This window comes from Myotis davidii, unplaced genomic scaffold (assembly GCF_000327345.1).
Source record: "Myotis davidii unplaced genomic scaffold, ASM32734v1 scaffold159, whole genome shotgun sequence".
Classification (NCBI taxonomy): domain Eukaryota; kingdom Metazoa; phylum Chordata; class Mammalia; order Chiroptera; family Vespertilionidae; genus Myotis; species Myotis davidii.
In genome coordinates this window covers 1,661,610-1,683,947 of record NW_006291231.1, presented here as the reverse complement: position 1 = coordinate 1,683,947, position 22,338 = coordinate 1,661,610, and the positions used below count along the sequence as shown (strand labels likewise).

Genomic DNA, 22,338 nt, shown 5'->3' with positions numbered 1-22,338 from the left:
CTTGTCTTCAAACCGCCCCCCCGCCACACACACACACCCTCCCCTAGCCAACCACTCTCACACCAAACTCCACACTCGGGGGCAGGGAACAGGCTGAGCAAGGCATGGAGTTGGAACATGTAGCTGAGCTTCAGCAGTGGAGTGATGGGAAGTGGCCCACTTAGTGCTGAGCATCGGTGTGTGAGGCATTGCCCTGGGTGGGTGCTGGGCCCTGACTCCCAGCTAAGGAATGGCAAAGGAGGGGTCATTAAGCCGTTTTCTCTGAGAGAGAGAGGAAAGCTGATTCTGAAGAGGTTGCCATTACCCTTCCCCACACTCTGATGCCCTCGTGTTTCTCTCCCCCACCTCAGCCTGCGATGGCGATCACTGGGGGCCACACTGCAGCAGCCGGTGCCAGTGCAAAAACAGGGCCCTGTGCAACCCTATCACGGGGGCCTGCCACTGCGCCGCGGGCTTCCGGGGCTGGCGCTGCGAGGAGCGCTGTGAGCAGGGCACCTACGGGAACGACTGTCACCAGAGATGCCAGTGCCAGAACGGAGCCACCTGCGACCACGTCACAGGAGAGTGCCGCTGCCCACCCGGGTACACCGGAGCCTTGTAAGTGACAGACCGCAGGGCTGTGTGCAGAGCTCACCCCTCCCTGCATTCATGCTGCCGCTGCCATCTTATTCCTGTGCTTCTGTTTCTGTTGCTGCCTGAGGAGTCACTGAGAGGGCAGGCGTCCAGGCACAGAGGTGGGATCAGCAGTGGTGGCCATGAGGTGATCCTGCGTCTGACCCTTGAGCACCAGAGCCCAGCAAAGTCTCAGGGCCAGCTTCCGTGCTTTGCTCTGGGCAGGACGAAGATAGAGCGAGCCAGAATGTTGGGCTGGATGGCCAGTTGGGGGTTGCTGGGGCAGAGTTGAAGTTCCGCTTTGATTCTCCCACAGTCACATTCCTTTTACACCACTGGTGCTAATGGTTCTCGTTTTCCCGTTCCGTGTGGCAAATTAATTAGCTGGATAAAACTGGATGGGTTCAGTGCCTTAGGAAAGAGGAAAGGGAGAAGTTGTTAGAAATAGCCTATGATAAAAGAACTGGGTTCATTAATGCCCATAGGTACGTATGTTGCTTTGTGAATATAAAAGTCTATGTATCACGTCTGTATAGGATAGTTAACTGCTTCCGGAGAACAACGAAGCAACTACTTAGCCTCCACTTTCTTTTGTTGGGAAGGACATTCTTCGCTTTGTACAGATGGTCCCCCCCAACTTAACAATGCTCCAACTTAACGATTTTCAAATTTAGGATGGTGTGAAGGAGACACATTCAGTAGAAACCACACTGTGAATATTTTGAATTTTGATCTTCTCTGGGACTGCTGACATGCTGTGATAGTCCCTGGTGTCGCTGGGCAGTGGTGCTGAGCCACAGCTCCCCGATCACGAGGGTAACCTCTGGTACTCCAGAGCATGTTCATTGTGTTAGGTGATTTTGCCCAACTGAAGGCTAATGGAAGTGTTCTGAGCACATGGAAGGTAGGCTGCGCAAGCTATAATGTCCAGTAGGTTAGGTATATTAACTGCGTTTTGAAGTTATGTTTTCAATTCACGATCGGTTTATTGGGATGTAATCTCATTGTAAGTTGAGGAGCATCTGTGATAGCAAACAGAGTAAGAGGCAGAATTTGCCACAAAAAAAAAAAGAGTAGGAGATGGAAACATCTTGTTCCCTTACTGAGAAAATTATACTTGTAAATCATAGAACTAGAACTTGGGGGGAAATGGGGCTGATTAGGTAAATACTTCTTGCTGACAGTATTGGGCCTATAAAGTAGAGCTAGAGAAAAAGTGCATTAGCCTAGAAAGCCCTAATTTTCAGAAGAATGAATGACCATCCCAAATGATTTAATTGTTAATATTGCTTCTGTGGGTTTTTATTAAGGCCACAATTGAATAGGGCTTTGGAAACTTGGAGCAGTTTCACCAGAGAGAAAAAATGACGAAGGCTTAGAGAAGGTTGGTTCACACAATATGGCACAGGAGGTTAAAGACATGGAAACCGGTCCATCTGAAGGAGAGGGTGCTGAAAATTGTTTATGAAAAATATGTGCACAGAGTGGAGATGTGCAAACATTTCAATCTCCTTCAAGGTTAGAACAAATGCACAAATAAAAGTAGATTTCCAATGTAGCTTGTGGGCTTTATGAAAGTTACATGGAAAGTTCCTGACACCAGGGGTGCTTTGCCAACCCGAGTCGTTCTTGGCACGCTCAGAGAGGACAGATTCTCCTCAAATTGAAATGGTTTCATCAGACAGTACCCTAAAACAAGGGGAAGGACCAGGTGACCCCTCAAAGACCCTTCCAGCCAATATGATCAACACTCTCAGTGTTAATGAAACGAACAATGTTGAACAGAGAAAGCTGGTCTATTTTAGGACTCTGGGTGCTGTTGTGTCTGTGAACCTAAGGGTCGTGTGGTGGCATAAATAATGGTACCCTTTATCACCCATTAATCCCTCAGCTGTGAGGATCTTTGTCCCCCTGGCAAGCATGGTCCACAGTGTGAGCAGAGATGCCCCTGCCAGAATGGAGGAGTGTGTCATCACGTCACTGGGGAATGCTCCTGTCCTCCTGGCTGGCTGGTAAGCTCCCTTCCTCCCTCCAAAAGTCACCTGCTTCAGGATACTCAGGTGAAAATGCATGTGGAGGACTTTAGCACAAAATAAAGTTACACTCATGGTTAAAGATTCCAAAACTGGAAATACCCGACCACTTCAAAGCTGGAATGCTTCAGTCCAGAGACGGCAGAGGGTGATTCAATCCTGAACTTGAAGTGCAGTAAGGGCCCTTGTGGAAAAGATAGTAGGCCATCTGTCCTGCATTTCCCCTCAGGATATAAAAGGGAAACATCTCATCTTACATGTGGCAGCCAGAGCTGTTAAACACTGTACATACTTAAATAATCATTTTCATAATTATGTTCTGTTGATCACTGTTGTTCTTTGAGACTGTTATTTTCAACAGAATAAGTGTTATATGAAAAAGTTATCCGATCATATCAATCTGGAGATACTTTCAGGGAAACCCAATTTCCCAAGTGTTGCAGAACTCTTTAGAGCAGTGATGGCGAACCTATGACACGTGTATCAAAGGTGACATGCGTGTCATAGGTTCACCATCACTGGTCTAGGTGATACCCGAGCTGGAGGCCTAGGAGCCAGACATGGGATGGAATTGGTCTGGTATTACCCTTGTTGTAGGAATGGAGCAAAGGAGAACTGGAGTCTAGTTCCCAGGAAAGTCATGGGAAGTAAGGGAAAGGTCAAGATGTTCAGACCACTGGGACAAGTGGAAACCAAATACCAGGCCCAAGGTGAGAGTTAGAAATGGTAAACAAGCAAGACAAGGTCTGATTCTGGAGGCAGAGCCTGGAGAAGTTCCATGAAGTGGTAAAGGGAGAGGGGCCTTTTATTGGGCACTGATGATAAGGTGGACAAGGGATCATGGAAGGAGCACTGAGGTGGTGCAAGCAGGCCCATCAAAGTCAATATTAATAAAACCAAATTTGTACACCCAAGCCTTTCTTAAGCCTACTCCTCTTCTTCTTTAAGAATAAAAAATTCTTAGTTAAAACGAATATTTCTCTTAGTGGCCCAAGGTAGAAATGTTGAATTATCTGTGAATTATCTTTGATTCTTTCTCTTCTTTTACTTCTTATATCTAGACTTTTGTCAATACTGGTCATTGTTTTGTCCTTGGTAGGGGAAGGATTTTGCTGGAGAGAACTATGTGTTTTTTGAATGAGAAGCTGTAGATTTTATGCTCCTGGGACTTTTGTTAGACATCAAATGTAGAGCTGCTTCATCTGATATTGAAGCTTTCTTCTTGGTTGGAGTGGACATGATGCGGTATAGTGGTAACCGCAGGCTTTGACTGTGAGTCCCACCCAGTAGGTGGGCAGATGGCCATCTCCATCAGCCCAGTGGAGCTTCCTCTACATTCTCGGCCCCCTACTTGGTTTTGTATGGAATGCTTCAGGTCATCTTTCTCTGTGTGTAGTTGAGCTTCCATCTTATAATTCTTTTTTAACATTTTATTTGTGCTATCATCCTAGGTGCCTTTCAAAGATGAATATACCTTCCTATTACACACACACACACACACACACACACACACACACACATATATGTCAACCAGAATTAATGTCCTACTTAAAGCTGTTTGCCCACATTAATCCTTACGCATAAACAACATTTCAACAGCATTTCTGAAGCTTATGTGGGATTGTTACAAGCTGAGTAGTTAGACTAAGTCCCTGAGAGAGTAGAATTGTCACCAGAACCCCTGCTTCCCACAGATTGATCCTTTGTGTATTATTCCTTCAGTCATGTTTATACGTTGTGCTCATGGAGGGATTAGAGTTATTTTTACATCTGTCCCCCTCACCACATTGTCAGTTAATAAGGGTTGTGACCTTATCTTTGATTCTCAGAGTTCAAGTGCTGTGCCTGGCACATGATGATTCCCAGTTAGGCATTGATTTGGATAATCTCTCAAAGGTTTTTTTGGTTCCAAGAGTCTGTGGAATAACTTTCTCTGTTTGTAGGTAGATAGAAACCACCAGAGGAGACTTAATTAGCACACCAACTGCCTTTGTGGGTAGCCAAGAGTTAGAGGAAATGTATTTTCTTATGCTCTCCAGAATAAACATTTACAAAACCATCTGGTGCTCACTAGCCTCCAATTTCAGAGTGCCCACAGTCTGCCTTTCTTTCTTTTATTTTTTTTGAGAGAGAGAGAGAAGAACAAAACAACAGCTTCCAACAGTTAAAAACATTTTAAAAATTCCTGTAATTTGCAATATGTTGTTTGTTCCAACAAAACCCCAATAAACAGATAAGCTATAAGGCCAAGTGAAGTAGAAAATAGTGGAGTATTTCCTAGATTTATTGGTACAGTATCTTATTCTTTTCCACATAGAATAGGAATAAATATGACAAGATGGACAGCCTCTAGGGTGAGGACACATGTCCAAGTTACTCTTGATTTTTCTTACCAGGAAATAAGGTTTCCTATTGATCTTGGCCCAGTAATGTTTGTTGAACCTGCTGAAAATAGAAGTGTTTTTCTTCTGAAATAAAATGTCTAGGTTCATTCCTTTAGACATATTTTTAAGGTGATGTTATTGTTAATTCAGGTACACAAACTTTCAGTCTTATGTTATGCTACGTTACAAGAAAGAAAGCCAATGATAATGTGTATTTTCTCCAGAACATATGGTAAAGCACTTGGATATTTCATTTGCACCAGATGTTGCTGTTTATGTAATGGATGCTCCATAAGTATTGTTGACTTATTGTACTTGTAAGACACAAGGAAGAACACTTAGAAGGATTTATAAATTCCATAGATTACCATAAAAATTTGATGTGACTCTATCTTAAGCTTTAGGTTTGTAATATGGGTGGGTATTTCTTCAGAATTCTATTCTTCCACCTTTGAATGTGTCTTGAGATTTAGGCTTGCTGAGTAAATAAGTCAGTTTAAATTTTCTAACATTTTTTAAGATGAATCTGTGTTCTAAAATCCCCTAAATTTCTTTCAGCTCTGTTCCCATATCCCTCCTTCCCTTTCTGTTTCCTCTCTTTTCTCCCTCCGTCCTCCTTTGGCCCTTCCCTGGCTGGAGGCCCATCTAATTTCCCAAGTCTCTTTGAATGCAGGGCACAGTGTGTGGTCAGCCTTGCCCCGAGGGTCGCTTTGGAAAGAACTGTTCACAAGAATGTCAGTGCCATAATGGAGGGTCGTGTGATGCCGCCACAGGCCAATGTCATTGCAGTCCAGGATACACGGGGGAACGGTAAGGGACAGTCTTGTATTTGTTTGTAATGGCATGAGAGGAGAAAGCGTCCAGCGAACGCCTCCATTACCATGTGTCTGTGACTGTTCTATAATATTCCAGAGCACCTACCAGGTATCAGAGGGTTTGACACGTTCTTTCCCAGCTCAATGCAGAGGAACTGAATCATAGATGGCGATGGGGAATTGAAGAAACAGAGAAAGCATCAGAAATAAAAATATCAGCCATTCATAACTTATGATGAATATGGCATTCTAAACAGATGAGTGCTTAGGACAGCCACTTTAAGCAAAAAACTTTTTACCTTATAAACAATTTTGGATAGGTTTATTTTAAAATGGGATGTGCACTTAGGTATATTTAAAAAATATGTTGGATGTAATGTTACCTCCAATGATTCAGAATTGTATTAAGAATATCAGTCATTTTCTTGTGCTCCAGTGACAGAGTAAGATGTGATGGGACTTATAGGGCTCCCTGGTCCCACGTGGTATCCTGGAAAGTAAGGTAAGCAAGTTCATTGGGTATTTATGTAAAATTAGAGAAAAGAGACTTGAGACGCAAAAGAGTATAATGCCTGAAAACAAAGATTTTGGAACCTGTGTCCTCATCGATAATGTTCAAATAATAATTATACGTTCCTCTAGGATTATAATAAGAGTTAAACAAGGACATTGAAGCATTTAGAACTGTACTGAAACATGAATATTAACTGTTATTATAGTTGAGTGATTTCTATGAACTGTATAAATCCCAGTGATTTCAATTTGAGTAATGTTAGGACTGTACTAATATTACCTATCTTTTATTTTAATCCTCACCTGAGCATATGCTTATTGATTTTAGAGAGGGGAGAAAGGAGAGAGAGATAGAGAGAGAAACATCAGTGTGAAGGAGAAATATCAATTTGTTGCCTTCTGTATGTGCCCTGACCAGGAATCAAACCTGCAACCTTTTGGTATACGAGAGGATACTACAGCTAACTTAGCCACACCAGCCAGGGCTAACTATCATTATTTTTTGATGGTTTCTGTGAATTAAGAATTCTTTCAACCTCCTTCCTTAATTTTTTTTCTTTTTAAAAGCCTGATCTAATTTTATGACTTAATAAAATACTATAGGGTGTTTTCCCCCCAGTTAGACTCTCTACTTCCTTATTAAATGTATTAGTAAGTGTTTTGTAATTTTTGAAAAATTCAATTCCAGTTTCTAATTGGGCATTTTTGGATAAAGGAAAACTTACTTTAGAATACAGGATGGGGCAAAAGTAGATTTATAGTTGTGAATGCATGAAATGCAGAATTTATTCTTATATTATTATTTATTATTTTCCATACAAACAACTGTAAACCTGCATTTACCGCACCCTATATTTACTTCTACCAATCTTTTTTATTAACTCTGTTATTTTTAGCAAATGCTAAAAATTTTTTTATCATCTACAGATAAAGATAAGTCAGTCTCTTCTTTTCAATATATAATGACTATTTCATTTTCTTGAATTATTGCATTAATTAAAACCTTTAAATCAGTGTTGACAAAAAGAGGTAAAAATGGGAATTCCCCTTTTGTTCCTAATTTTATTGGCAATGACTTCAGTATAGTTTCATGTTTGTCACTGGTTCTTAGAAAACTCTTCCATCCTCAAGTGGGCTTTTTAATCCCTATTTTTCTTAGGAACTTTGTTAGTAGTATATGTTTAATTTCATGAAGGGCTTTTCCATATTTTGTTAACAAAACTAATGCAATTTTTTGTTTAATGGTTTGATGCTATGACTTGCTGACACCTTTAGTGCCTGGTTTGTATGACATGTAATTAGGCTACTTGGTACATTTTTGTGACCTGCATCCTGAGTTGTGATTGTATTCTGAAGAGAGGAGGTTGCTAGATGAGTTCTGGATCCATGTGTCCAGAACTTTTTATAACATCTTATTATAGAAAGATGAGTCCGGAAAGGAGAGGCACAGGACCAAGCAGAATCCTAAATACAAGTTTGTGCAGTATTTTAGTGCACTAAACATTTAAATGTAATTGTTTTTTGCCCTCTAGGGATTCAAGTCTCAAATCCGAGGCAACACAAAAACAACAAACATATAAGGCAGGCTTATATTCATCTTTGGGATATAAGGAAAGGAAATGGCAGCTCATTTTCAGGTGAATTTTAGACTTGAAGCAAGGAAGGCGAAGAGCCAGAGAAAGAGAAGGAAAATGAAGAGGGGACTTGCTTCTTGAGTTGTTGTTCTTGTAACTGTTATTATTATTATTATTATTATTATTATTGATGAACTGATGGCGTGACCTCTGTTTTCAATTAGTCTATACCCATCTGGTTTCTAGAGTTCACACACACACACACACACACACACACACACACACACACAAATACACACACGCAGTGAGGACAAGCACATTTGTCATATGAAAGGAAAACAATGTGTGGCTATGGGGCAGTTTGTGGCAGGAGGTGTAAGGAAAGGGCATAGGGTCTCTTGCTATTTCCCCTGTGCTGAGCAGTCAGCAGTAACTTGATGACTGAGGTTAGGCCAGAGGCTGCCTGGAGGAGCAGGTACCACCACATGCGTTGCCAGCCAAGCGTTAGCAGGATGTGGGAGCAGCTTTCCCATCCAGAGGGCAAACAGGAAAACAAAACAGGCACCTTGGGGCAGGCAGAGCTGCCCCTGAAATAGGCTTGGGGGTGTGTGGAGAGGATGAGAGGATATTATCATAAGGGAAATGTACAGTGTCACAGCCAAGCAAGAGTAAGGAGAAGTTGGTTTCTAGATCCTCCCAAAAATTCTTCTAAAGGGGTTAAAAGAGTGTTTTTAATGCTAATGGTTGTCTGGGAATCTCTGAGGCCTTCGATGGCCTCGCTGGAGTCTGTGCACATCATGGGTGCTCCCTAACGTCAGCTGGACAGACAGATTTGTGGATCAATTTGGATGCTGTTCAGATGCAAACTAAGACTGTCCTGCCACACCTATGTCCATACTGCCCTTGAAGTGAAGAAGAATGTGTGAGAAAGGAGGTCAGAAATTATAAACAGAAATTGGGGGGATGTAGCTTACTCTTCCGCAGAGGAACCCTGTGGGAAGCGGGCTCGTTCGCAGCGCTTTGTATATGTTCTGCCGAGAAGTTTGAAAGGCAGGAGCCTGATTCATCCATCCAGGCTTAGTGGGGAATGTGATTCTTTCACTATATCATCGTTTGGCCCAATTATTCCAGTCACTCTGGGAGGGACATGCTCAAAAGGACGGGGAGACAAGGAAGCTGCCACCCCTTCTATGCCAACTCACTTTCTTTTCCACAAGTTCACAGTGAGATGCAATATCATTATCGAAATGGTATTAATCCTGTGACCCTCATTGGTTTGGTAATTGATATCATGCTATATTAGTTTATCTCTATTTATTGCTTATCTATTTTTCCTAATTCCGGGGAGTTATTCAAAATCTTAAAAATATATATAGAAACTCTAAATATCCATATTTCTACTGTGGCCAATATTTATTGCTCTATTTTTATCCACCGCTCTGTCTTCTCTCCTAAGAAAATGTATTTCCAGTTTTCCTGATTCCTAAGATAGCTTTTCTTGTTCCACTTGGTACCACAAAAGCAACAGTAGGGGCATTAAATTAGCTGGGAAATGATGCTACTTTTTCATAAAGAGGCCAAAAAAGGGAGATAAGAATGCTTGCAAAAGACTTTTACATTCAGCCAATCAGAAAGGTAGAAGCTACTTCATGATCGTGTTTATTTTCAAGATAGAAAATGTACTTCTAGACAATTGGAAGATGGAAATGGGCATAACTATTATTAACAGGATTCTCATACAAATGCAATGTTGACAGAAAAGAAGTGGGAATATGAACCAAGCTTTACATCCTGGCTACTTTAGGAAGCAAAATTCAAATGGCTTTTTGCCATTTATAACACAAACTAATAGTATATTTAATTATAGGGTAGAAAGATAAATATGGCCAGGACCAGCTATTATGAATATTGTTTTCCCAGAGAAAAGGAAGTCTCTGCCAAGACATGATAAAATATACACTCTGCTTCCCTGTCATTTGGTAGCTGACGCTTTTCCAGGCCTCCGATCTCTACCCCCTCCACCCACTTGACGAGCCTTGCTTTCTCCTAAGTTACAATCACGCAGCCCAGTGCTTAGCATTCGGGTTTATTTTCAAATCCATGCAAGAGGGAGAAACCCTTTTACATCTCTTTTTCTTTTTGGTACTAACTTGCAACGAAACCTGGACAGACAGGTTGCAAAGTTGTCTTACTAGAATTTAGCAGAGCCATGATGGGGCTAAATTATAGGACCTCAGTATTTCATTCTCTGAAGTTTACATCTTTAAGAAATAAACTAAGTGATGTCACTTATTAAAGCTTCTTACTAGTTAAAAATAGAATACCTTTTAAAAATGCTCTGGTCTAACAATAGGTTAACGCATGGGAACTTTAAAGCACATGTCTGATTTTATGCTAAATGTTAGTGCAATTACTCCGGAATTTACCAAATAATTTGTTGAGCAGTTGATTCGAAGACTTTGCCCATTAACACGCACACCTAAAGATGTCTAGAGTCTGTGAAATCCAGTTTGCAAGAGGCTCTTTTCCTTGTCTCTATCACATTAATATATGCAAGAGCCAGAGTAAACCAGAAAAGTATCAAAGGATTCTCAAGATTTATCCTTTACATTTAAATAGAATTCCTGCCCAGCCCTGGTATTGTTAGTAACCACACCCTATCATTAAACATATGCAGTCGTGTGGGAAACGTTGGCTTTTCAGCCACTTTGCTGTTGCTTTTCAGTATGCTTCAATGTGTTTTGCACTTGCTGCTCGCATTATACCCATCAGAACAGTGCAGTGCTGACCTACATTTTAGACTCTGGGTCTGGCACGGCATGGGAAGCGGCTGCTGAGACTCCCAGTGCTACCCTGCTTGTGGCGAGCGCTTGGCTAGACGAGCCTCCATCTCCCTTTCCCTTGGCTAAAAGCACTCCTTCTGCTGCAGAGAGCTCCATCCAGTCACCTTGCCCAGTCGGTCAAAAGCAGGCGTGGCTGGCCAGGAACTAGTCCTGCTCTCTCTGGAGCAATGAGTGTTCTCTTCGCTATCACGATTCCCTCCAACAACTCCACTTCCCTCTGATCCAGCTTCCCAGAGCATGTCCTTCCTCTGGGACTGAGCTCTAATGTTATTTTTTCAAAAGGTCAGTAAAGAGATTTTTTTAATATTTTTTATTGATTTCAAAGAGGAAGGGAGAGGGAGAGAGAGATAGAAACATCAATGATGAGAGAGAATCATTGATCGGTTGCCTCCTGTACACCCCCTACTGGGCATGTGCCCTGCTTGGGGATCGAACCCTGAACTCTGGTTCATAGGTGGACGCTCCACCACTGAGCCTCTCAGGCCAAACAATAAAGTGAACTTTTGAGGTCTGATATTTTTTCCTTGCCATTTGGCAGCCCTTCTCCCCAACAGAAGACTAAATAACTTGTTCAATAAATATTTTGCGTTAGGGATCTCCACGCCTTCCTACAACCTGCCCACTTCTGCTCCTAGGGTAGAGTCAAGAACATCTGATTTCAGTACCTCACACCTCCCAGATCTAAAGAGGACTTTGTTTATTAGTTACATAACTTTAATTGCATGGCTGAGATTAAAAATTAATGTCAATGTGAAAGCCAACAGAATTAAAATTCAGTTTAGAATCTGCTGCAGTTTTCTTTTTGAGACCAGGAAACACGTGTTTTATTTCCTGATTACAGACTGGGTCTAACATTTGGACAGTTTCTTTTCTCCCTTTCCTGGTATCTACTAGAATGTCATATGTCCCTTTGGCAAGCACTATGTATAAATCATGCTTCATGTCCCAAGTTCATTATTTTGTTTACGTTATTTCTTTGATCAGTTCATATTGCTGTTACTACTGCTTGTAGTCAGAGTAATTCACTTAACGTTCTTCATACCTGTAAAGGGGTAACCACTCAATAAATACCAAGTCCCAAAAGTAATTTCAGTTTATACATAACAAGGTCTGACTGAATCGACTGTTTCACAAGGTACTAACCAGTCTACCTTCCGCTTCTGCCTTCCGCCTGACAGATGCCAGGACCAGTGCCCTGTGGGCAGGTACGGAGTGCGCTGTGCGGAGACCTGCCAGTGTGTCAACGGGGGGAAATGCTACCACGTGAGCGGCTCCTGCCTCTGTGAAGCGGGCTTTTCTGGCGAACACTGCGAGGCACGCCTGTGTCCTGACGGGCTCTACGGCATCAGATGTGACAAGCGCTGCCCCTGCCACCTGGACAACACTCACAGGTGAGGGCCCGTTGCCCCTGGAAGGACATGGCCGCTATTTGAAAGGAGAGATTGGCAGAGAGATTCCCACCCCAAGACCGTTCCTGCCTCTGAGTTGTCCTGGGCAGGAACCACTGAGTGAATGGAAGACTTTTGTGCTTGGTGGGAGGTGGTCTACATCAGAAGTGCTAACACCGTCAGATGGTTGTGGGTGGATAGCAAATCCTATTCTGTACTAATGGTGACTAGCAAAAATTAAACTTGCTGAGGTTAATGGAACGTTTCCCTGAGAGAGGGATTCTGTGACATTCCCTGAGCAGCAAAGATGCAATGAGAGATGTGGGTTAAGCCAGTTTAGTATGTAAAAGTCTCACAAAATGATTCTCACGGTAACATCTTTTGCTTGGCAGAAAGAACATCTGTGTAGAGAGGAAGTGTATCGGTGGACGTTTTTGTGAAAGTGCTTCACATGTGGCTGTCACATGTGAAATATGTTTTCAGAATTGATTACCCTGACATAGAAACTCACAGGGGTCTCTTAGCTCAAAAATCTCTCGAAGAATTTAAGAACAGGAAACCATGATCCCACCCACCCCACTGTACCTTGTCTACCCCTGAAAATATCTTTCCACCCCCCGACTTCCTCTTCCTTCCCCAAGGACCAGATACATATCACTTAGAATTCTGGGTTTCATTTGTAAACTGCTGGGAAAGTTGAGTTTGTGCAAAATATTGTGCATTATACAGCAGCTCAGACGTTACAAGAATTACTTTATTTGCATTCAGCACAGCTGTTCTTTCATTTATGTTTCTAAAAGATAGCTCGTGGCCACATCAGATCCCAAGTGCACAAAAACTAAAAGTAAACACAAGCCTGTGGTTGGTCCTCTTTTTTAAACCATTGTTTGGAATTTTAAAAAATGGACTTTTGCATAGTACGCATGTGTGTGTATGTGTTTGTGTGCAAGTGCGTGCGCACATACCCACATGCTGGCATACATTTCAGTGGGGCACATCAAAGAAGTACATTCTTAAGATCTCAAGCAATGTTGTGAGCTACTTTAGTCAACTTTTGGTTTTCTTTATTGGAAAATCCTGCCACTCTTTACATGACAAGGCTAAACAAACATTGGGAAGTAAAAATAAATAATCTCTACAGGATTTTGTTTGTTTTTAACCTTTCCAATATTTAAGGGGCTGGCAGAATTTAGGGACAAGTCATGAGTTTGGCTACCTTTCCTGCAGAAAGCTTGTCCCAAAAAAGGTAAGCCACATGTAGTGATAGTTAAGAGTTTTTTAATGCCAGTGTGCCATTTCATTGTGTGTAGACACAGCCTGAAATCAAATAGATTACTAAACCTATACAAAGGAGCTCTGCTAGGAGAAGAATTGGAAGAGCAGATAAAATGTTGGTTTTATTGTTGGGGACCATGTTAGCAGTGGCAAGTACAATTGGACAGTTAATAGGTAGTATTTGCATTTCACTTATATTTGCATGTAAGCTACAGCAGGGTATGCCTACACATCATTTTTTCACATGGATTCGGCAAATTTAAGTTTTGCTTTTGGGGACTTTCTGAGGGTTTTTTTTTCTTCTAAATATTTTTGATCTGCGCTTGATTGCGTCCTGAATGCAAAACCATGGACAAGGAGGACCAATTGTACCTGAAATTATTTGACAATCACAGATCAAAAGAACACAAAAACCTGTCTAATAAAGCATAACAATCAGAAGTTTAAAAAACAAATAGCCTTTGAAGTGCTTTCCTAATAATAAAAGCTACTTTTCAAAATTAGCTTTTACAGATTTCTAGTAAAACCATTTGAATGTTGATTATATAACTGTATCATGTTGAATTCACAAGTGGAGCCAGGCGTCTGATTTTTATATCTTGAACTTCTATGTAAAATTCCTGGAAATGTATGGTTCCTTTGAACTAAAAGCCATAGGATATTTTTATCATTTGAAAGTCAAGCTTGTTCATTTTACCATTTAATCACATAAGTAGAGCTTTCTATTACATAATTTATTATGTATATTTTAAAACCTTTCATTATAATTAATGAGTTAACTAATACAATACAAACTATTAGTTTAGCTTCTCTATTGGTAAATTTGGAGTTATAAGGACATACATATTGACATATATTGCAGTCGTACTAGTATATTTGGGTAGGGGTTTGTATCAGCATTTGCTGCATTAAAAATAAAATCCTATCCCAAACTTACTGATATAAAACAATTATTTATAAGCTGGTGACTTTTTTTTTTTTGGCATGACTATTTGTGCTGGGCTCAGCTTAGTGGTTCTTTTGTTGGTCTCCCTATGTTCAGTTGGCAGATCAACTACAGCCTGATTGGGCTGGAATTCTTCACTTACATAGCTAACATTTGATGGGTGAGAGGGGTGGCTGATCTTATGTCTCCAGCATCTAGCAGGTTAGCCTGGGCTTCTCTATATGGTGACAAGCAGCAAGATGCAGCCGCAAGCTCCAAAGTGCAAACATTTTGCAAACATTTGGTTACGGCATGTTTGCTAATATTCCTTTAGACAAAACAGGTCACACAACCAAGTCCAGAGTCAGTACATTCTACCTCTTGATGGTCAGAGTTGTAGCCATTTTTATTTTGCCATTTATCATATGGTTCAAAGGAATTTAAATATATTCATTCATGATACTAGCATTTAAAATTACAGTACTGTTATAGAGCCTAAAGACAGTCACTGTGGCCTGGACTTTTCAACTGAAAACTAACTTCGATGGTGGGAATGCTTTTGCCCTCTTGGTAACAACACCAATTGATAAAAATAAGATGATAAATGATTATATGTGAAAATAAAACTTGAGATTTAGTAAGGTTCCACATGAGATATTTATATTAGCTCTTCTTAATAAAGACATTTAATAGCTGTGGGCAATCAGGATGTGCCTATTTGCAACTGCCACCTGATTATATTTGAACATTAATAACATCTAAGGAAATGAATAAAAGGAAACTCTAGAACTCATTCTATTTTAGCCAATATTGTATTGGGCTTATAATAATTTAACTCTTAAACTGAAAATTTTACTAGAAGACAGGTATCTAGTTATATATGTGTATAAAATGATAGGTGTTCCTATATGTGTATAATCCTATTTTCACATACACAAAGCAAGCTGTTCTATAGACAGAGACCAGATAGGAGTTTACCACCCTTCAGCCTCGAATCGGCTGCTCTCACATCAAAACGTAAATCTATCTCATTACCAATTAAGCTGCCTGCACGAGAACACATCAAATGCCTGCCAAGTGCTCTGGCTTCCTATACCTAATTACAAATTGCAGAATACTAATTTGGGTGTCAATCAATCCAAGAACCAGTGCACTGCACTAATACTCACTGGGGGGCATTGAATATCAATTTCTCTGTCTGCCTCTAGCTTAGTTCAATTTCCTGTCCCCAAATTATCTGTTTTGTTTAACATTTATGTCTATACCATGAAATTTATTTTCTTCCTTTTAATGTAAAGTAATATTTTCCACGAGAAGATATCCTTTTTTATAGTATGGTTAGATAAGGTAAACTACTTTAACCAATCCATTTCCCAAACTATTTATTTTCCTCTTCTCAGATGTAGGACCTTACTGAACTAAATTTAAGTTGTCCCCGCTTTTTGCACAACACAGGCTTTTATTGGTCCTGCTAACATTTGATCTATGCTCTATCCTAAGTAATAGCAATTCTTTTTTCATATCTAGCTTTCTTAGCGGGCTGCTATCAAAGTTCCTTTTTCTTTGGTATAAAAACAAATAACTAAAGTGGGATTGAGTTTGATTCTGCCACTACCTGTATGAGACTTTGAATGAAGTATTTACTCTTTCAAGGTCCCTGTTCCCTCTTTTATAAAATGGGATTATACCTAATACTTAGGATGATTGTAAGGATTAAATGAAATAATGCACATGGGTTGCTGAGCATGGTGTGAGCACACATCGGTGCAGTCCACGCTGGCTGCTAGTCTGTGCATTCACTTACAGTATCATCATTAATGTCACATTGAGTCCCTCTAAGCCATGACTTTGACGTTTTAAAAACTTATTGTAGGGGAAATCTTGCCTTTCTATTCCAATATAGAGATTACAATTGAACATTGCCCATGACTCAGAGATTAGAGAGAAGCAGATTCGTTTGGGAACCCAAGGTCCCTGAGTCAGACCCTACTACACAGAAACAGTGACATTTTCACTTAATCATTACATACTATGGGCCTGCTGTGCACCAGGGACAAGTAACAAAACACACTTGCCCTCATGGAGCTCAAAGTGTAGAGGGGAAGGAAGACATTGAAAGATTGTAAAAATAAACCCAAGATTATAGACTGTGGTGAGTAGATGAGGAGAAAGAGCAGGATGCTATAAAAGAGAATGACAGGAGAGACCTGTTTTAAATGAGAGTTGTCAGAAAATGTCCCTGTAAGGAAAATATACTATTTAAGCTTAGACTGAGCGGGGAAGATGGAGAGAGCCAGGCCGAGTGGGAAACAGCATATGGAATATACCTCATGTGAGGCCTTTGAGTTGAAAAATCTCAACACTTTTTTCCCCCACACACCCTAAAATCCATTACAACTGAGCATAGTAATCGAAATGAAAGAAGAGGTTGGGAAGTAGGCGATGGCCAGATGATGAGGGCCTAAGGGCTATATGTAGGGTGACCCTGTATCTGGTGTCTCAAGGACCATCTGGTTTAGACTTGTCCTAATGTCAGTAACTGCCTTTTTCACTCTAAAAATGACCTGGTGTTAACAATTAAGGTCTGTGACAGACACCTAGGCCTTTGCTTGTGGGAATTTAGTTGTAATAGGGGCCTAAAAGTATAACTAAATAAATTTATGAAAATGGGAGCAAATTGTCCAACCTACAAGGATGTGGCTGAGACCCTCACTTGACAGATGAGGACGTCAGGCCCAAAGAAGTTGTGTGCTTTCCCTTCGTTTATCCAGGTAGTGGGACAGCTGGAATTCCTCCCTCCATCTTCATCCATCCCAGAAAATCATTCTTTCCAAGAGTAGAAGATTTGTGAACAGACCTCCAAGAGAGGCCCTTTAGCAAACGTCTGGATGCCACAGTGGATTTTGTTGTTGACACTATGTAAGGGGAGGGTTTTCTCTCTGGAGAGGACCCCATCTTTAACAGTCTTCCATTGTGAGCAGAGCTAGTTCCATTGTTAAGATTTTCCTTGCTGAGAGGCACATGTGTTTCGAGTGTTACAGAGTGCCCTATTGTGTCCAGCTCAGAAAGGCGTGCATCCTAGCACAGCTGATGTATCCATTTGCTGTGGGGGGACAGCTGGCTGCCTGGCCCATCAGTGTAGCTGCTGTTACAGGTAGAGACAGCTGCACTACCACCAGGTATGGGGAGCTTAGAGAAGAAACAGGCTGAAAAGATTGCAGCTTTTGGAGTTCCTCGGACATCACCCCTGGTTAACTGATAAGGTATCATTCCTTGGATGGAGACCTTTAGATCTTCTCATCGTGTTAACTTTTTATTGAATCAGTGCTTTTGATTTATGAAAATTAAAATGAGTTCCAGACCAAAGGACACAGTAGAGGTAGTCATCCTCCTAGAGTATGATGCTGATCCCATGCAACATTTCTGTAGGCCCCACCAGGTAGAGCCAGTGAATTCAATCACACCAAGCCTGAGAAGGAAGTGTACATTATTGTATGCGGAATTGCCCATATGATGAGTGATCACGACTAAAGCAGCGTTTGCATGGGCCTTGGGTGTCACGTTTCCCTGAAAGTGACTTGCTCCTCTTATCCGTGCTCTCAGCTGTCACCCCATGTCTGGAGAGTGTGCCTGTAAGCCAGGCTGGGCAGGCCTCTACTGTAACGAGACATGCTCTCCTGGATTCTATGGGGAAGCTTGCCAGCAGATCTGCAGCTGCCAGAACGGGGCTGACTGTGACAGTGTGACTGGAAAGTGCACCTGTGCCCCGGGATTCAAAGTAAGTGGCTTGGCTCTGGAGGAGGGAGACAAGGGTGTGATGTGGCTCGTATCGGTACCATGATTTATGTGACCTTTTCTTAAGTACAGTGAACATGCTAAAATCAATCCCATCATTAACAAGATAAAGCATGAAAACTAGTAAGGAGCGACACAAGGAATTGCCTTAGAATGATGACTGGGAAAGCCAGTAAAACTATAAATGTGGCATCAATAGTTAATTAATTAATATATGTCATGAAATAATAATAATAATAAAAATATATATATATGTCATGAAGTATTCTGTATTGTAATTATTCCTTACGTAATTATTTTACTGTTGTATAGGCAGTATAAAATTAGTTTTCCAAGTTGGATATGTATTGTTGTCAACAGTTCTTGTCTTAATTCCATGTATTTCCATGTGATGGTTAATAGTACATAAGTTTTTTGGTCCCTTTGGGAATCTAGAACTTACAAAAATGCCTATGTATGCCAATAGAGCAGAATTTTGCCTACTTGCTAAGGTTTCTTAGCTACGGATCAGGAATCATTGTTTTAAAGGAAAATGGGTCGTTTTTGAATTATTTCTCCCATTTTAAAGAGAACATTAAACTCTGAAGGATGTTGATGATTATTCCAGAGCATTTCATGCAGAACAAGAGAATCATAAACTCTCTGAGCTGAGAGATCTTTACAGGGTTTTCTAACCTATGACACAGTCCTTTGGTTGAGCCCTTGAATCCGCCTTGTCTTAAAGAGTCCTTTCTGTGATTTTTGTTGTTGTTTGGTGTGTTTTTTTGTTTCGTTTTGTTTTTTGGTTAATCCTCACCTGAGGATGTTTTTCCATTGATTTTTAGGGAGAGTGGGAGAGAGAGGGAAAGACAGAGAGAAACATCAGTGTGAGAGAAACACATCGATTGGTTGGTTGCCTCCTACACGAGCCCCGACCAGGGCCCAGGCCAAGGAGGAGCCTGTACGTGCCCTTGACCAGAATCAAACCCTGGACCCTTCTGTCCACAGGCCGATGGTCTCTCCACTGAGCCAACCCAGCTAGGGCAGTCCCTTCTGTTTTAAAAGGAGGTCACCGCCAGTCACCTCTGGTAACCGACATCTAGGTTTAAGGCTCACCATCAGATAACAAATTGAATCATGTGGGCTGTTGCTTTGCTGCACCCACTAATCATATTATATATTTATCATACAAGGAAGTCTAGGAAGCATTGCGATTTAATGTATAGCTCATATTTATGTTTATTTGTTGACAGTAATTTTATAGCTGCAGCTTATTGTGATATAGCTACTTGTCTGAGCAAGGACAAAAGGTTTTATATTTGCTACCAAGGAAACTAATGAAGGCAGCAGGCTTTGGGGGATGTTTTTCAACACTGTATCATAAACATGGGCCAGCTAACATTGCCCTTGAATCTCTAAATTTGTATGATGGTGACATTATAGCAACTTTGTAATATACAATGTGTTAAAATTGGCGCAGGAGTATAATTAGCATCACCAAGATATATTTTTGTTTATTTGTGCTGGCCTTATTTCAGTGGGTAGAGTTGCATGCATTTTCCTATTTCCGCCTGTCTAGGGAACTGACTGCTCTGCACCGTGCCCTCTGGGAACCTATGGGGTCAACTGTTCCTCTCTCTGTGGCTGTAAGAACGATGCTGTCTGCTCTCCTGTGGACGGCTCGTGTACTTGCAAGGCAGGTAAGTGGGTGAAAGAGTCTGTTTTCTGATCTTGGTCCTTTTATCTCCTAAAGTCACAGCAATGAAACCTTAACGAGGGTTCTAGGTCCAGCTGTGCCAAAATTCAGTGCCTGATCTCAACAAGCCCTTCAGCCAGGGGTTTTCCTGCTTTGGTGAGTGGAGGGGGGAGGCTCACCGATGATCTCTGAAGAGTCAGGGAAGAGGCTCAGGCATAGGAGATGATCTCAGCTCCAAAACTCTGTGAGTCTGCACTTTGGAGATGACTAAGCCAAGCAGACATGTGTCCATGCACCTAAGTTCACTGACCTGGAGTCATGACGAGAAATGCAGCCAAGCACCGATTTCACGTGAGGGCCAGCATGTGTCTGTTCAGAGTTCCTGCAGCAGTTAGGACCCTAGGTACTCAGTGCTCATGGTTAAGGGGGTCCTGCATTAAAGACAAGGTTCTTCTTTCAAATGCAAACCTTCCTTTCCCCTTCCATGTAAGTATTTCACTTTTCTAACCGGAACAAAACTCAGCATCACTCTGCATTCAAGCGGCCCCCACTCCACGTCTCCTCCCCCGTTAGCCCAAGAGCGCTTCTCATGTTGGCCTCTGTGTGACGGATCACACACCCATGGGGCTGTTCGGGGGCTTTTGTCCATTTCTGTGCTGGGGCTGGGACACTGCTGGGCATCTCTAAGATGCTTCTAAAGGGAACGTGCTGGGAACGGCTTGGCAGGACGCCCTGCTGCCTTTGTTTCCTCACGTGCTCTGGCCTTCTTGTCATGGCAGGCTGGCACGGGGTGGACTGCTCCATCCGCTGTCCCAGTGGCACCTGGGGCTTTGGCTGTAACTTGACGTGCCAGTGCCTCAACGGCGGAGCCTGCAACACCCTGGATGGGACGTGCACGTGCGCACCTGGATGGCGCGGGTTGAAATGTGAACTTCCCTGCCAGGTACGACCAGCCAGTACCCCCGCTGGGAACGCCTGGGAGCCCATGCCAGAGGGTTAGCCTCTTTTTGCAGTTTTGGGGTTTTTTTTTAAGTATCTGAGTGCAAACCAAATCTTAGTAACTATTATGTATTTGAACTTAGAATGGATATAGGAGCAGAAAAGGGGTAGACATAAAATTGATTAGCTTTATAAGCATCATTTTCTTCTTTTCCTTCATCTCAGGTTCTCCTAATTGCCACCCCTCCCCTAGCCCCAACATCCCCGTCTATTTTTGTTGTTGCTGTTCTTATACACCCATCTCTTCCTGGCAGCCAGTCAATAGCATTTGCCCAACATTCAGTGTATGCCTGTCAACTCTCCAAATACTGTTTTTCCATTGTAATGGGAAACCTCCAGCATTTGGGGAGGAAAGTGGCAGAGAACTGAAGGGGGTGGTGATGGTGTCACAGAAATGCTCATTGAGGTGGTAAAAGGAGGTTTGGAAATGGCCATATTTTAGTGTAAATATTTCTGGAGTCACAAGAATCCCCAAAGGTTTCCCTAGTTCAACACTTGACCAGCTTTGGAAACATATACATCACTAGACGTCCCCCTCTGTGTCGGTCACCACAAACGGACAGAGGGTGCAAGTTGTGGTTTATGATAAGATAAAAATATTATTTTAATTAGTTGGCATATTTAAATACATCTGCATATTTGCATACCAGCATCTTGATTTCACCATTCACATGTACCAACCATATGTCAGACATAAACTAAGGTGTGAGGGACTTTAAAACGCTGACCTCCTGGAGCCCGTATTTTGGGGGCCAAGAAGGCATGGAAAGAGGTGTTTATAATGCATGTAGCTGAGAGGTGTTGGGACTGTAGCCCCTTTGTCTCCCGTTGTCTGTTTTCCCTGTCCTCATTGCTGTCTCTCATGCAGGACGGCACTTATGGGCTGAACTGTGCAGAGCGCTGTGACTGCAGCCACGCAGACGGCTGCCACCCCACCACGGGCCACTGCCGCTGCCTCCCCGGATGGTCAGGTGAGAGCTCAGGAAATGGGAAACGTGCCAATCTATGCCCAGTGCTGCTCCTTGCTATTTCAAAGACACACACACAGGTCAACTGTACAGAAAGAATGAAAATAGAGTTGTCTCCAGTAAGCTGACACATTTTTACCCAAGAAACATTACTATTAGACCTAATGAACCTGTAATCCAGAAAGGACTTTTTGTTGAACTAGATAGGGCAGTTCTCCTGAGCCTGCATGGAAGGTCCAGCGGTCAGAATTCAGGTAGCCAGAGGGGAGAAGTGTGAATTGCTTTGAAGCATTTAGCAAGACCTCTGTGGTATTTTGGAGCATTGAGGAAAGAATGATTAAAATAAACCATGAGAATGTAATTGAGCTCACCTTACCGAGATAGAAATATTAAATATTAACATGGTCAATATGCAAATGTTAAAATATTCATTACTAGAATTTGAAAGTTTTAAAATGTAGTTTTTCTTATAATAATGTTTGTCATAAAAATTCATAATATGGTTGAATACCAATTTTCTAACCAAATTTCTCCTAATT

The 22,338-nt window shown here is 41.7% G+C and overlaps 1 protein-coding gene across 2 annotated transcripts in view; it reads left to right on the top strand.

Annotated features, from left to right (window-relative positions):
- Positions 1–22,338, top strand: part of MEGF10 (multiple EGF like domains 10) — a 178,351-nt gene that overhangs the window by 118,406 nt on the left and 37,607 nt on the right. For both annotated transcript variants that reach the window (XM_006764371.2, XM_015564370.1), the window contains exons 6-13: positions 351–597; positions 2,504–2,624; positions 5,703–5,839; positions 11,953–12,165; positions 17,966–18,140; positions 19,716–19,836; positions 20,612–20,775; positions 21,700–21,802. In XM_006764371.2, the coding sequence (XP_006764434.1) occupies positions 351–597; positions 2,504–2,624; positions 5,703–5,839; positions 11,953–12,165; positions 17,966–18,140; positions 19,716–19,836; positions 20,612–20,775; positions 21,700–21,802 (1,281 nt within the window). The remainder of the gene's footprint in view (positions 1–350; positions 598–2,503; positions 2,625–5,702; positions 5,840–11,952; positions 12,166–17,965; positions 18,141–19,715; positions 19,837–20,611; positions 20,776–21,699; positions 21,803–22,338) is intronic.